At 43.2% G+C, this 16,229-nt stretch overlaps 1 protein-coding gene across 3 annotated transcripts in view; it reads left to right on the top strand.

Moving 5' to 3' along the window:
• The window catches only part of dab1b (DAB adaptor protein 1b), a 41,089-nt gene that overhangs the window by 9,671 nt on the left and 15,189 nt on the right, over positions 1 to 16,229 (top strand). For all 3 annotated transcript variants that reach the window (XM_030075261.1, XM_030075262.1, XM_030075260.1), the window contains exons 2-3: positions 6,051 to 6,665; positions 13,325 to 13,464. In XM_030075261.1, the coding sequence (XP_029931121.1) occupies positions 6,596 to 6,665; positions 13,325 to 13,464 (210 nt within the window). In that variant the 5' untranslated portion in view covers positions 6,051 to 6,595. The remainder of the gene's footprint in view (positions 1 to 6,050; positions 6,666 to 13,324; positions 13,465 to 16,229) is intronic.

Here is a 16,229-nt window from a genome sequence, read left to right as displayed (position 1 = left end):
CTGAAGGCAACGTTTTTGTACAAACTGGTTTTGATCACAGTGACTTTTATCTCCACTGCACTGTGTTGCTGGTGTGTTTGATGGTCAAATTGCCTGCCCGCAATGCTGCTGAATCAAATTTGTCTCTTTCAAGACATGAATAAACTCAAAACAGTTAACAGTGAAACAGTTCGTGTTCGAGTTGAGAAAAAAAAAAAAAAAAAAAAAAAAAAACAGGCTGCTTGCGTATCTTAATTATATCCGTGACCCATGTGCAATTAAAGAGGTCACCTTTTGGCTATTTATTTAGTTCAAAGAGAACACAGAGCGAGAAAAATAAGCCTAATTGTCTCATTAATTACTCTCTGCATGAAATAATGACCAAACCTAGGTATCCGCAGTTCTTTTGTAACTTACAAAGGAAAGCAGTGAGGGAAAAGCTGGCAAAAAACATGCTTCAACCTCTTTTCACAAATAGGCATTATGTTGGCAGGGGAGAGAGACAAAGAAAAAGAGGACAGAGGAGGACAGGGGTGGAGGGGGGAGAGGGAAAAGAGGTGGAGATAGAAAAGAGAAATGTTTGGAAATGACAAAGGCAAAAGAGGTTAAACGAGTGATAAATACATAGCAAAGGAAAAGAAGATAAGAGAGAGAGAGAGTGAGAGTGAGACAGAGAGAGAGAGAGAGACAGCGAGGGAGTAATATTAGCGAGAGAGAAATATTGGCTGTGAGGTAAGATGGTGTTTGTCCAGGCCTTATGGAGTCTGCCCAGTTCTCTCTCCCACTGAACGTGGTAAATAGCCTGTTTTAACACACTGCTCAGACATTGAGGCCGAGCACAACAACAAACCAAATCAACAGTGAATTAAAGACTCCTCGGGGAAGCCATAGAGAGACATCAGAGGAGGTGTTTTGGAGAGCCAGATCCACCAATTAACTGTTCCGGGCTGGGTCCAGAAGTCTCCCGCCGGCTGCATTTCCAGACCCGCTGTGCTTGGTGGGAGGAGGAGATAAATAAAAGAGGAATTGTAGCCTATCCTGTTTTCACGCTATTGTTTAGTGCCACCATAGGGAGCTAGTGACACTCGATTAGCCTGAATGTGTCTGTTACAGAGGCAGAACAGCTGAAGAAATGCACACTTTCAAAGAAAACCGCATTAATATTCGCTTCTTGAGACTTCCAGTGTGTCTGTCTGTCTCTGTGAGTGTGAGCGGGCTGGTTCATTTATGTCACACCCCACACACACACACACACACAGATCCACCCCCTCCACCCTCCTCCAGGCCCCTCACTCCTTCTGTATAAATTGGGCCCTGTTATCCTGCAGCTGAGCTGGTAAAAAGGGTAATGTAGGAGCACTTCAGAGGGCAGCTCCTCACTGCCCTCTGCCCAGCAATGCCTGGCCATGCTGGAGCCACGCCTAAGTGGATGCACCACTCCGAGGCCGATTTTGACATAAATCTGTTCAGCAAAGCAACTGTGTGGCAATGCTTATCTAGTTTACCAGCTGCAGCCGCTGAACCTGAAACTATAAGGCCTCTGTTTCTCTCAGGAAGTAAATGAGAGCACTTCAGATGCATGAAGTGCATTTTTATATATATTTTCTTTTTTTCTCTCTCTCTTCACACACACTTGATTGTTCTGTCGTCAGAGGCCCTCCATCTTGTCAGAATGAGGTGAACTAATGGGCCGTGGCTGAACAGCCTGAGCTCAGGGGCTATCAGTTCCCACTGGAAGGCCAAGCAGATGAAAGGGAGAAGAAAGGAGAAATGTCTGTCTTTCATGGTTACAGTGTTTGAGTTACATCTTTTTTTGGTTTATACACTCTGCTGTGGTATTATTTGCTACATTTTTTGCGTAGGAAAGTGCAGTCAGTGTCTTCTTTTGGTCTACAAACATTGCATTTACTGCAAAAAAAAAAAAAAAATCACATTCAATGTTAATATTGTGTTTCACGATTTGATAAACATGAAAAAATCAAATAGTGAAAAAAGCTGCCCGTGGGATGAGATAATCCCATTTATTTCCAGTGCTGTTTCCACAATTATTCTGTAGCACGTGTCATTTTCTTGATACTAATGGGCTGACTTGACTTATTCTGCCGCTTTTTTTCCAAGATATTTTAACTGCATTGGAAACAAGTGGGATTATCGCATGTCACTGATGATTTTTTTTTCATTTCTGTCAAGAAAAACAAGATTTTTTATCACTGAATATGAGATTAAATGGTTTGTTTAGAGGGAGACTTTTTGCATTGTACAGCATATTTCTGGTAAATCCCATCCCTATGATGTGTTGCATGCAGATAAGCTCTTGCACAAGTCAAAAAGAAATGTTTTAATATGGGTATATGCCCTCGATTTTTTTTTATTTTTTAACACACCTTTGTGTGGACAAAAGCCTGTTTGCTCAGTCTTTTCACTGATTATCATTAAGGCATCCTCTGTGGTATTTACTCAAGTATCCCTGTTATTCATGGAAATGTCATCATTTGAGTTTTAGTGCGAATATGTTTTCTTCTCTGTGGCCTTTTGTCACACCATTAGAAAGCCTTGCTATAACTGTGCGTAACATGGTTAACCCATGGATTCATATGGTGGGAAGTGTTAATAGATTGCAGTGCTACCCCAAAGACCTGTGCTCCAGACAACCACTTACTCTTCTGGAAGCTAATTAGTCTGACAAAACCAAATTAACCCTATCGTACATTCAAGGGCTATCTGCCACTTGTATGGCCACATGAGAAAAACCTATTGTTGTGAGGATTTGATAACGGCTGATGTAGAATAGTGAATATAGTGAAAAATTTTGGCTTTAAAATGGCAAAAAATGAAAATATAGCCAACCCAGATCTTATGTGGTGACCTAGATGTTTTCATTTTGAAGGCATTAAGTATGGAGCAGTTGTTAGTTGGCCCTCGCTGTCATAGGTGACACAAGGTAAAGCAGCAGGGCTATTCACACAGGCCTTGCTGGACCAGGTTGTGACAGTGCTGTCCCACTATATAAGCTGGGGGGCGTTTTGTAACAAAGATGACCAGCGCAGGGTGCCAAAGCCAGTCTGTCGAACAAACGTTCCACCACCCCCGGGCCACGCCAGGCTTGGCCAGGAACTCATTGAGATGATCTGGGGACTGGGCCTCCCTGCTCCTCAGCAGTTACATGCAAGCTGGAGAGCACAGACTGTGCCTTTCCGTCGGGACCAGAATGAATAGAGGTGTAATTGGCCATATCCAGTGATAGATGGCTGTTCAACCTTTGTTACTTATCGGCGGCAGGATGCGTGGAGGCTTGTCTCACAATATGAGGTTGATTGTGCAGTCTATTAAACAGCAGTCTCGGGAGAAAATGTTACTTACTGGAATGCTGGAGCTAAAGAGAGACTCGAGAATGGCCTGATTTAAAAAGCGACGACTGCTCTTTGATTGCCCATTATATTTCCAAGATGGTAAATATGACTGAGAGGCTGATCTCACCTAATGAATCATTTTCATCCACAGACACTGTTATTGCAGCTAGCCATCTGCTCTCCACATACCAGTCTTGTTAATTGACCTAATAAAGCCTTTTAGCACAAGAAAAATAAGACTTGTTGAATCTATCCACAGTGAAAACAGAGCAAAATTACAGTTTCATTTCTTGCAAACAAGTTAATTATGACAAACTAATTACTCGTTGGATTGTTTATGCATTCATTACATCAATGAAATGAAAGCAGTATCAACACCTAATGCGTTAATGATTTTTGAGCTTGCCCCTTTTACAGTGTGACTAATAATGTTTTGATTGGCATTACATTCCAGCTCGCTCAAGGTGATGTGGAGCTATCTGACATATTGAACAAGATGAAAATGAGAGGGGGAAAAATCCCTATGTGGTACAGATTCAGATCACATTTCATTTTCACTGTGCCTATTCTGCATGGCAAGATACAGCATATATGGCTGCAAGTTGCCCAGGGGGTCTAGCTCGCGTTCTGAAGGTATATAATACAACTCAGCTCCTGGAAAATCAATAGCTTCATGATTGATGTGCTTAATGTGAAAGAAAAGTTGTCATATTACATCAAGCTTTCCTACAGCATGCCTGCTTTTGCTCAATAACCCGGTTACGGGTTCATATTTGAATGCAAGCAGGAAACAAACATTGACTGAGATCATTTCCGATTTTTTTCTTCTGTGCCATTTTTAAAGAGACAGAAAGAGAGAAAGAAAGGCAAACAAAGATTGGTGGGGTTCATGGAGGGAAATAAAGAGATGCATGCAGAAATGAAATTGGCTTCTTTCAAGGAAGTTTTCCCTTGCACTTGCGAAAGGCAATACTAAAATGAGCAAATTAATAAATAAAGGGGTGGCTTTTGTCAGGGGCTTCTGACATACTCTAACGTTCAGAGTAGCGGGAGAAAGGAGTGATGCTCGTTAACTCTGACCCAAATCATAAGAGACACTGGGAGCTGTTAAAACACGGAGCAGATTGGGGAGTCTGGGTGACCTAGATAGCATTGATTTTGAAAAGCAGGCGTACATCACATTAAATTGCTCTTCCATCTAATACAATGAGGCATATCTTCCTCCTTGGTAATGAAAATTACATCCTGATAAGGTTCTTTGTGACATGGAAAATACCTCTCCCATCGCCAACACTCCAAGGCTCTGTTTTAGATGTACTAATGGTGAGATTTCCCCTTTGCCAAGACTGGCATGGCATTATAAGCTCACCTCAGGCTCTAGCGTGGTGACACACGGGCAAGACATCCATGCACAAGGACAGCCAGTAACGACGAGGCGATTGCAATCACCTGTTGTTCAAGGAAATGAATTGTCTCAACATCACAGCTGCAGAAGGAGTGAGGGACACAGAGAGAGGGAGATACTGCTGTGGTTTGACTGCTTTCTTTTTCACATAGTCCAGTGTGTTTCTGTGCATGCAGGTGTGCATGAAAGCATACACTCACACACATGATTGCAGGCAATTGAATTAAAAAAAAAAAAAAAAAAACACTATGAGTGTTGGGAGGTAATTTCACATGTTTTCAGTGCAATTTTCTGGAAGTTTCATGAATTTCCCTGAAACAAGTGAAAATTTGTTGGAATAGGGCAAATCGCTCACTATGTCAGCTGGGATTTAAAAAAAAAAAAAAAAAAAAAACTGGTTTACGCCAGAATCATCTTACCCCAGTGGAAGATTTTTATCAGAACTAAAATAAAATTTAAGACTCTGTTCTGGATTACGTGACATGTTTTGAGGAATGTCTTCTCATGTGCAAACTGCCACACACACACACACACACACACACACACACACACACACACACACACACACACACACCCTTTACCTTCCCTTCTCACTCACATTCTCACCACACACATTCACAATGTCAGGCAATGTCACACAGGAGGATGTGCGCCCACTGCATGTGATGTGCGGCAGCTCTTTTCAGGCCAGTGTGGGCTGAAGGCCTCCTCCTCCTCCAACAATGGCCCGTCACCATGCCAACCGAAGGGATGCCAGCCATGGTGCCAGCTTGGCACTGCCCCCATGTTAGCAGCAGATGATTCAAGGGCATTAAAGCACAATGTGGGGGATCCAATTCATAGCCAGCTGTGCCAGGATTCTCGCCATAGTTTGCCTGTCATTCATCACCCTCTGCTACTTCCCCCTCCTCTCGTGCTGTTGATCCAAGCAGCGAGTGTTAGCCCATCGTCTGAAAGGCGTTTGCATGCACAGAGGCATTGGTCACGCTTTGGTATTTCATATTTACATAAAACAACAGCACCAAACATTTTGCCACTCGTCTCCCTCAGGGGTGGGCAGTATACAGACTGAACAGGAGGCATGCAAGGAACAGAAATGTACTCTACATGAGTGGGTCTGTTTGTTGCACTTTGATTAAGGCTTCATGATCCAGAGGAGATAATAACCCCTTTGTTGATTGTATAAATTGGCGCCTGTCATTTCCCAAGTTGATTTAATGTTGTAATGAGTGATCAAATGATATGTATTTGTCATGTTAATTATTAACCTCCTGCAGCTTAACATTTACTGTCGTCCCTGTCTCCTTGCCTTGCAGTGCTCACAGCTAGTGACTGGGATGAGCTGTCGGACTGCATCTAAAATATTCTACCAAAGAATAATGTCCACTCCTGACCGCCTCTGAAGAGCAATACTTGATCCGATCTTTTCTCTGCTCTCCCCTGGGGGGAATTATTTTGTGAGCAATAGGTGGACCCTCTGTAAAGAGCAACAGTAGACCATGTGATACTTGACCTTAACTGAGAGCTCAGGTACACTCCAGAAGATGTCAAATCTGATCTGAAGCCGCTCTCAAGAGGATCATTCAGCTCTATCACTCAATCAGCTTTTCATGTGTTCTTTGGCAATATTGAAACATCATGGGCCAGCAGTGACGGAGGATAGTTACCTATGCTGGATCTTCATTAACCGAGGAATACCATACGTCTCACCATGGATTTGAAAGAGGTTCTCTGCGTTCCAGAGCAGCTCTGAGAAGGACCAGAGGGACGGACAGGACATTTGAAGTTGGAGGATTAGCTTGTGTGCTGCTAACCCATGGTGGATCTACTGTGAGCGGGACAACGGACTCAGCAGTGGAGGATGTCAGCAGAGGCCGAGCTCCAGCCAGGTGTCAAAACCAGCCAGAGAAAGGAGTCCAGGAGGATCAAAGGTAAGTAAGATTAATCTGCAAGTGCTGTCCCTCTTACAACACAACCGCTGAGAGGATGACGTAACATATCAGTGAGCACATGGTGCCAGGGCATTAGAATATCACTCGTCAGGTGATAGATGATGATGGTTTTATCATGGATAAGTGATCTTCACTTATATGGATTTTACCTTAACCGGTGCGAAAAATGTCAAATATAAAATATGTAAGAATATGTAAGGGGAATTGAGAAGAAGACTGTTCGAGCATGAGAGATATGAACTCAGACTGGCTCAGACTGGAATACTGATGATTTCACACTTGACCTTGGTGACCTCAGGCTTATATTTGAATATTGAGGACTTGTGGCACCACTTGTACTCAAGGTTTGGTTCAACTACAAAACTGGCTTCATGATTCATAACCTAAACTCCCTCTTCTCTCTTTCTGTACTGCATTATTGTTGTACCTTCTCCCAAACAGTTATGGAATTGTGGTGACAGTGAATCAGCATGCATGTAAAAGATTGGGTTCATATGATGTCTGCAACTGTGTGCATGGAGATTAATATGAGCCTGATGCATTTTGTTGAGGAAAGTTCCTGTGTTCTTACAAAATCCACACATCAAGGAAAGGCAAGTAGAATCAAGATCAAAAGGAAGCTAGGACAAAAAGGGACGCTGGCAGGGTGTTCTCCATCTGCATGTTTGGCAGACTGTATTAATGAGTCATGTTCAGATGGAGCTAAGTAATGCTGGGCTACATGGAGAGCAGGGTCGAGTGCCATTCACATTTGAACCAATACCTTTATCAGTACCAGTACTTGGAATTTGGTACTTTACTCTCTCTGCATTAACAAAAAGCCAGTTTCAGTTTAAAAAAAAATAAGCTCAAACAAATCCCTCCCTACCCTTCTCTCCCTTTCCAAAACTTTCCCTGTACAACTTCCAGCCTGTCACAGTCACCCTCAGGAGTCGTAGCAGCGAGGTTAGTTACTATAGTCCACTTGCGACTGCCCTGACTATGCTGGACTTGAATAAGCTGTAGGTTTAGGTCGGGGGTGACTCTTTCTTCCTCTTGAATGCATACTCTCTCATCCACATGCACACTTGCAACAAGCAGTAAACTAGGAGGAATTTTTCAAAAGGCTCATAAGGAATCTAATGAGTATTTATTTGACTTCACAAGACAACCCACAATCAGGGCACCAAAAGTTGGCACCAATTGATCTAACGTGAATAGGTACTTGGTAGTACCGATGTTGTTGAGTCAGTACCCTTAAAAGTACCGAGTTTTGTACCCAAGTGGAAAGAAGGTACACTCAGTCAGCCGAGAGGAGCCCAGTCTCATCCCGGGGATCCAGATGTAGTAACAGCTATTCCATGTAGCCCCAGGGTTTGGTAGTGCCATGATTTAGGTGTCATGGACGGGGTAATTCACACCCTGTCGCTTTGATGAACAGCGTAAGTGATGTAATAGGCCGAGACAGCCTTAGAACGTTCACCGGGAGATTGAAATGGGATTGAATTGGCTGAGAGGAAGAAAGAGGGAGAGATAGGGGTAGAAAGAGTGAGAGAGTCAGGGAGTGAGCAAAAAGAGGAGGCTCTCCCTCTTTCCCTCCCCCTCTCCCTGCCACCCTCCCTCTCTTCATCCTCTCTTTTCCTCATTTCTCCATCCATGAATAAAGCCACTCCAGCAGTCCAGTAAATCTGGCTTCTCCAGGCTGGCTGTAACGAGGCCGCGGGGCCAGGTCCTCTGTGGCTGTTTCACTGGCTCTGTCGGCTTGCTCAGATAAATGGCTGAGCTGGAGGAGGGCCCATCGATTTGAGTTAAGTGGAGGGGGGAGAGGAGAATGAGGGGGCTATTACACACGTGGCCATGCGGCTCACCGGAGGGGGCTATCAGCATAGGCTATCAGCCCCTGACTTTACCATGTTAATCACATGTGCTGCAGGGACCATTGTCACAATCACCAAAGATGCTATTTAGATCCATATAAATGGAAATGGGGCAACATCAAGATGGATGCACACTGTCATGCAACCCAGCTAGTGGGGGTACTGGAGCCAGGTGAAGGACCCGCTCAAGGATCAGGTTGATGATATACATTTAGACAAAAACACTGTCTGCATTCGTGTGGGTGGGTAGCAGTAGCTGTAGGTGATGATGATTAACATTAAAGAGAGTGCTATGCTGCTTTTATTTTTTTTTTTATTTTTTTTTTTTGGCTCTCTGGCTCTCTCTTACATAGCACTTTATATTACAATGCTTTTCTTCATTTTCAGAGGAAAATAGAACATAAGGGATTTTCTTAGACACAGACAGACACGTAACCCTGCTCAAAGAGGGCGAGCCAGTATTTTTGTTTTAGGGATGTCTCATCACCTCCCATCGACATTCTTTGCCAAGCCATTAGGAAAAAGTCTGACCTCACTGCAGCAAAGTCTGTCTGCTATGGAAAAGCCGAAGCTCCCCTCTACCATCGATGGAATTGCTTTACATGCGTGACTTTACTCCATCTCCATAGCAACTGTTGCTCTCCCACTGTAATCTGTGCACAAAAATGATTCATTTCAAAAAGAGAGGCTAGAAAAGGAGGAAAGAGGGAGACGGAGACAGGAAGAAGGAAAGAACGACAGGAGATTGAAAGAGAAAGAGACAGAAAGAGAAAAAGAGGGAAACGGCACATTAAATCTCTGCGTTGGTAGCTTTGTACGATGCCCCACAAATACCAACCATTTCACCCTAGTACAGCAGCGGCAGACTTATCCTCCTTAGATAGCTATTAGCTAATAGTGAAATGCCATTTCACATGTTCCAAATCATTTGATTGTATGCTTATCCTACTGTTCTATCCTACCGGTTCACCATTAATGTAATGATAGCGTTGTTGAGCTCTACCTAAAGAATGATCTTGCCAAACTCCGCCCTGTGCACATCGATAACTCTGTGTAACTCTGCTGTGAGTCGATGTTCTATACACTGCATTGATGATGTGCACAATACCCCTCATTAACTCAGTAATTGGTTTAACGATCCATCATTTATCATTTAACCAAAACCTCTATCGTGTGTATGACCAAAGTTGCACGGTGTAATTCTAATGCTGGAGCAGTGCGGGTCAGACAAGGGAACATGTGCTGCTGTTAATGTTTGTAAATGTGTATCTGTGTGTTTGCTGAGGCTTATGAATGTTATTTTGTACACATGGGGAAGACAGATGGCGGGGACAGATTTGCCCCACTCAGACCTCCATTCTCTATACAGTTCCTTTAAGTCTTCAGCTCCCTTCTCCGATAGGACGGATACTCAGGAGATGGCCTGATACAAAATAAAACGTTTGCTATGGCGACAGATGTGGAAAAATAGCAAATACTGTGCATGACATTTAGGTGAATATATATCTCAACAGGCATCACAGTACCCTTCTCATTACAGCTAAATTATTAGCATATGCATGGCATGCTGGCAGACAGGGACATTGACGGAAAGAGACAAGCAAACATGGGTACACTCTCATAAGGTTCAAAGGTTAAGTTGCCCCAGTGCCCAGCTCCCCAACAAAAAATTTCTTGTTGCCAAGTCCTCATATCTGGAGGGGCACTTCTGACTCTCCATCTGTTGCCATCTGTCCCTTCCCTGTCCCCATTCTAGTGTGGTAAGAAGGAGGGTGCAACACTCTGATCAGAGGCAAGCCCTTAAACAGTATGGAGCAGGGCTAGCAGTAATTGTTCTCTCCATGGTCCTGGTCCAGGTCCTGCGTCTCAGGTGGGAAACTGTAGCGTTTGATTTCCTCTGCCATCCTCGCTGGTCTATTCTCAGCCCTGTAACTAGAGGGCTACCATACTGTGTAGGAGATGTAAGTACAAGTACAGTAGAATATAGGCTTCAGAGGTCATTTTCCTGTGATTTGTTAGCATTTTCGAGACTTTCAGTTCAAAAAATATCAGAGAAAAGAATTTAAGAATATTGGAGAGATGAATGGGATTTTCCTAATTCCTTCAAAATAAATGATGACATTTAGACATTTGTTTGTATATGTAGTTTTAAATAACAAATTGCTTTTCACACTATTATGAGCTTTAGAAATGCTCCCCTCTCTGATTAATTTTGTTATTATCCTTGGCTAAACATAACTGTTTGACCCAAAAAACATAGACATGGTAACTAACTAACCAGCAAAATAATCATTTCATTTGGAAAATGGCAGCAGAATTCAGTAGATCCAGTCCTAAAACTCAGCTCAAATTTGAGACTGTGACAGGGATGATTATGTCCAGAATACAATATTTGGGTAAAGGTTTGTAATATTCTGAGGTCTATATTTTAAGCAGCGCTCTGTCAGACGGATTATAAACGTCAGGCTTATAGGCAAGGAACAGTATGAGGGCCACTCAACCTTGGGTAATTGTAAGTCTAGAAAGCCAGAGGAATATGTCACCCCCTGCCTCCCCCCTTCTTCAAATGTATAACAACATGAAACAGAATGCCCCGCAGCTCTTTAGTTTCCAAATACAGTGCACTCACTCACTGTGATCTGAACCCATGTAGGGGTTATGTCTATCATTCAGCACGCAAGGCCTACTTTTTTTGAGGATCTGTGCATAAATCTCTAAATCTCTCCCAAAGTATCATCGGAGTAGAGGGCACACCGTGTATGTAAAGAAACAAATGGCACAGAACATCTGGTAAGAGCTGTGTGAGAGAGGGGCGCTGAAATGGGCCAGTGATGTTTAAAATGCAATTGGAGCAGCATGCATTTTACATTACATTATAGAGTGTACGAGTCAGTAAAATCAGGATAGTATGCAGAATACTGTATGAGCATTCTGCAATTATGAAAAAGGGTTTGTATCAGGTGCAGTGGTAGCAACTGCAGAAGCTCAGCCTCGCTTGCATCTGTGCTGCAGTGTTTTCCAGCTGGGAGCAACAGTGCAACAGCAGGGATAAAAGCATGCAAAAAAAAAGTGGGGTTGCAATCACGGCAACATCTGTATATCATTTAAGTGAGCTTATGCAGGAGTGATCAAAATGGATCCTTAAAATGGGCATGTTCATTTTCAACATTGTTGCATTCCAGGCTCATGTTCAGAGGTGCACAGTAGCTGTATATAAGGCTCATTATCCTCTGGCAGGGAAACAAGTCTGAATTAGACCCAGATTTGACATTCTCTTACTTAGAGACTTTAATGACTTTAGCATCATCAAGCCCTCCTCCCCCTTTAGAGAATTGTGCCCTCATGAATTAGTGAGAGGGGGTGCACAGCCAAGACTGGTTTGAACTGAGATTTTTTTTTTTTTCCCATTTGCACAAGCCACTTAATTTTCTCCTTTTCTAAATTTGCCATTTTTCGTCCATTTTTTCCCCTTCACGTTTCCTCCTCGAAAATCTCGAGAAGCCGTTTCATCTGAATATGCAGGGATGGAAGGAGAAATTCCATTTGTGTTAGGGGAGATGTAGCATGGATGGCAATGCCGTGTGTTTCTGGGTGGAATAAGCTCATTTGGTGTAATATGGTTTTAGCGTGCTGCCTGACAGTTTCTGTTAGGGATATTAAAGCTTGTCTTCTTCTCACATACAGCTTAGGCAGCCACTTAAATGTGCAGCTAACTGATGTATGGGCTCATGACCTAGAATAGCGTGCGAAGGGGGCTTGAAATAGTGTTAAATTCTCCAAGGTGCCGGTGACCTTGATTTGAAACGCCATCTCTTTGTGTCAGTGCAGAGGGAGCCGGTGTTTCCACTGACAAACCCCGTACAGGTTATAAGGAGGCGGTTTATTCTCAGCAGACACAGGAGGCAGTGCTCGTGGCTCGGCGGTCCCACATAATCAAAACAGCAAGGCGGCGGACGGCGGAGAGACAAAATGAGAGAGGTGTCAGTGTCAAGGTGGAGTTAGGGTGTCTGGAGAGATTGACAGACACAGACTGAATAATCAAAATAATAACCCTGAGGCTGTTCAGACATCTCCCCTCACAACATGCACCTCCCCAAGCATCAGACACACACACCCCCCGCTCTCACACCACCACCATCCCACCACCTTTCTGCCACCACCCACAACCCAACATCCATCACCCGGGGAGGGCTTGTTGGATTGTGGGTGAGCGCTGGACCGAGATGATTCCTCTCTATAGTGGCCATTCAAGCTGTTTGTCACTGCCAATAGCGCCCATGGGAACTGGGGGCGTGGGTGTGAGGTAGAGGACAGACCCCCCACCCACCCAGCCATCCCACAACCTTCTACCCCCAGCCATGTGTGTGAATGCCCCCCACACTTCCCCGGGATAGGTGATGGCACAAGTGTTTTCAGTGTTCCAATTGTTCTCTCATTTGCTCTAGCTGTAAACCAACTTCATTTTCAATCTCAAGTTCAATTTTCTTTCAATCTTGGCCACTGCTAATTTCCTATTCGTTCTGCATTTCCTATTCTATAAATATTTATATCCCAGCAGCCTATTCACCCACATCAACACAGACACACAGACACAGACACACACACACACACACACACACACACCATCATCAGCAGCCTCTATATCTCATGCAGGGTGTGCTACTCAAGTTGTAGTACTCAGTTGAGCTCACACATCCTTGTTGCCTATAATTACTTTCTATGCCTCTTTCTCTTACTTATGTCTCTTTCTCTCTTCCTCGTTCCCTTTCACTCCCACTGCAGGTCAGGACCGCAGTGAGGCGGGGCTTATTAAGCGTTTCCGTGGAGATGGCGTGCGCTACAAGGCCAAACTGATCGGGATTGATGAGGTGACAGCGGCGCGCGGGGACAAGCTGTGCCAGGACTCCATGATGAAGCTCAAGGTGCAGATTTCTGTGTGTGTGTGTGTGTGTGTGTGTGTGTGTGTGTGTGTGTGTGTGTGTGTGTGTGTGTGAGAGAGAGAGAGAGAGAGAGAGAGAGAGAGAGAGAGAGAGAGAGAGAGTCCATCTGCCTGCACGGACATCATTGAGCCTCTTCACTCATCTCAGTCAGATTTTGAGAAGGCATGCTTGGACATGTCTCTTTTGTTGAATGAGTTATTGGAGCTGTCTTGTCCCATGTAAAGAACTCACCAAATGTAACAGATCAATCTCCAGCTCTGTGATTGCATGGCTCTGTGTCATGTACAAAAGTACTGTAAAGTATTATATTCACTGCCAAATGGAAGAGGCTTTTTACTGCTTCTCTTTAATAGGGTGCTGTATTTTTAGTATTGCTTGGAGTTTAGCGCTCTCTGCATTCACTCATAACACTTCTTTATACAGTTTAACCTCGGAGGCAAACTGGTTTATTGTTTTAAGATCCCAAAAACAGTGGGGGAAAAAAACAGCTTTGGTAAAATATTGTCACTTTTTAGCGCATACCACCCCGTGACTTCAAGAACTGCGAGCCACCATCAGTCTACCTCTTGCGTCTGTGATCATGTCAGTCACAGCCTTCTATTTATAAAGCAAAACATAGTTCATGATGTCATACATTTCTAACACATATACAAATCGCAACAATGTGACCCAGATAATATTTTTAGCAAGTGTTCCTCACAGAAGTTTGCGAGAAGTAAATTGGGTTATGTGCAACCCTCAGTGAGAAGAGACAGAAAAAAAACTCAACACTGTTCTTGAACTTATTTTATATGGGGTATCAAAAATGTTCAATAAATGTTCAACTATTACTTTGAAACTAATGTGAGGTCTTTTCTCTGCTCGCTAAAATGTGATGTTTAAATATACTCCTCTCATCACATAATTTATTTTGTATCCTCTTAAACAGCAACTGTGTTTAGGCTCTCCAAAATAACAGCAGGGACATACTTAGCACTCTTTCTGTTGGATAAAAAGAGGCTCATAAGCATCTTTGCAGTAGGTGGGTACGGAATAAATCCCTCTCCAAAAGCGAGTGTACGCATTGGTTTTAAAGTATCTTCTTGCAGAGTTTGCTGGGGCTTAAATGTGTGGGAAGCCCCTTGAGAGGAACAACGGAGTATAGCCAGCAGGCAAAGCCTTTCATCCCCCGTATCCATTCTAAATGATATGTCCTGTAAAACAACTTTTTTTTCTACCTTGGTATGACATTTCAACAGTGTCCTGCATATGACTCCCATAGTCACCAGCCACCAGCCAGTTACAGTCAATGGAGCGGTCAATACAGGACTGCTATTATCTGGACAGGGGATAGACGAGGGGACGGGGTCTCTATTGAGCTGCCTCTCATTGCCTGGAGGACTAATCCACCAAATGGAGAAGCCAATCGCTGATTGACAATAGCCATCGACTCTCTCTCCCGCTCGCCTCTCTCTCACTTACTCATCCCTTTCTCTCTTAACCCTCTTTCTCTCGCGTTTTCTCGGTGTCTATCTTCCTTATTCTTTCCCTCTCTCCCTCTCTCTCTTTATATATACATGAGAGGTAAAGTACAGCCAACTAGGTATTATGGCAAAATAAACCCTGACAAGGTGCAATACAATACAAAGTGAAAAGGTCTTGTTTATTACACAGTTATGTGTGAAAGAAAATAATTATTTGACACAAAAAAATTCTGATATAGTTCTATTAACCTTCAAGACTCTGCTAATAGATTCTATCTCCATACATAACACATAGAGACCTGGATGTCTTGATGCATTAATAACATTTCAATTATGTTAGCCTTAGGGCTTGGTGATATCAATAGTATTTCAACATTAGAATATGAGACTAAACATCTTCTTGGCTTTAAAAGCAAAGGGATGCAATTTAGCTCTAGCTGTTCTGTTTTTTTTGTTTTTTTTTCTACCTACTTGTTTAATAATGATATCAGAAATGTCCTGCAAGTAAATATCTTAGGCTTCAAGTTGACCTTTCAATATGTCAGTGTCTATATTGTCCAGTCCTAGTAAGCGTACTACATACAGTCTTAAAGTCCACCTCTCTTATCGTCCTTGTTGATGTTTTATTTAGTTATTTATTTATTTATTTTCTGGTGATGATTCACCTACCAACCATGCATCAAATGTTTCATGGTTGCCAAATTAATTTAAAGCGATATTCATGTTGTACCAACTTTATGGCTCCAGCAGGTGTCATTAAGTAGCTTGATTAATGGTAATAAATGGACAGGGCTTTCTGCACATGGAGATGGGCTATCAAACCTGTGTGAAGTGGCCGCTCATAGCAACACTCACTTATTCATAACGACAATCATTATTCAGAAATATCGGACCACAAAATGTCATGACTGATCAATCCAAACTTAGTGCCCCACAGTGCTGTGAGGAAAAAATGTGAATATAAATAGAACTATAAATGCAAATAAGTATACATATCAATACATGCATATGCATAGATATTTGAAATGTCTGGATGTGGCATTGCAGCACACCCTTCCTCTTCCAATTCGCCCAGACTGGTGGCGGTGGCAGAGGTTGACCGTGTTCGATGCAGCTGGTTGCAGCTAAGGGGGTGGCAGGGTACAGGAGAGCTGCTTGTCAACGTAACTGGGCATTCAGACTTGTCAGACGTATTCAGCACAGCAGGCAGGTTTTTCTTCTCCTCTTATCTCCTCTTCCCCTCTCTCTCTCGTGTCTTCTTTCACAGGCTTCACTACATAAAAG

Source organism: Myripristis murdjan, chromosome 17 (genome assembly GCF_902150065.1).
Source record: "Myripristis murdjan chromosome 17, fMyrMur1.1, whole genome shotgun sequence".
NCBI lineage: Eukaryota > Metazoa > Chordata > Actinopteri > Holocentriformes > Holocentridae > Myripristis > Myripristis murdjan.
This window is presented reverse-complemented; position numbering and strand designations above follow the sequence as displayed.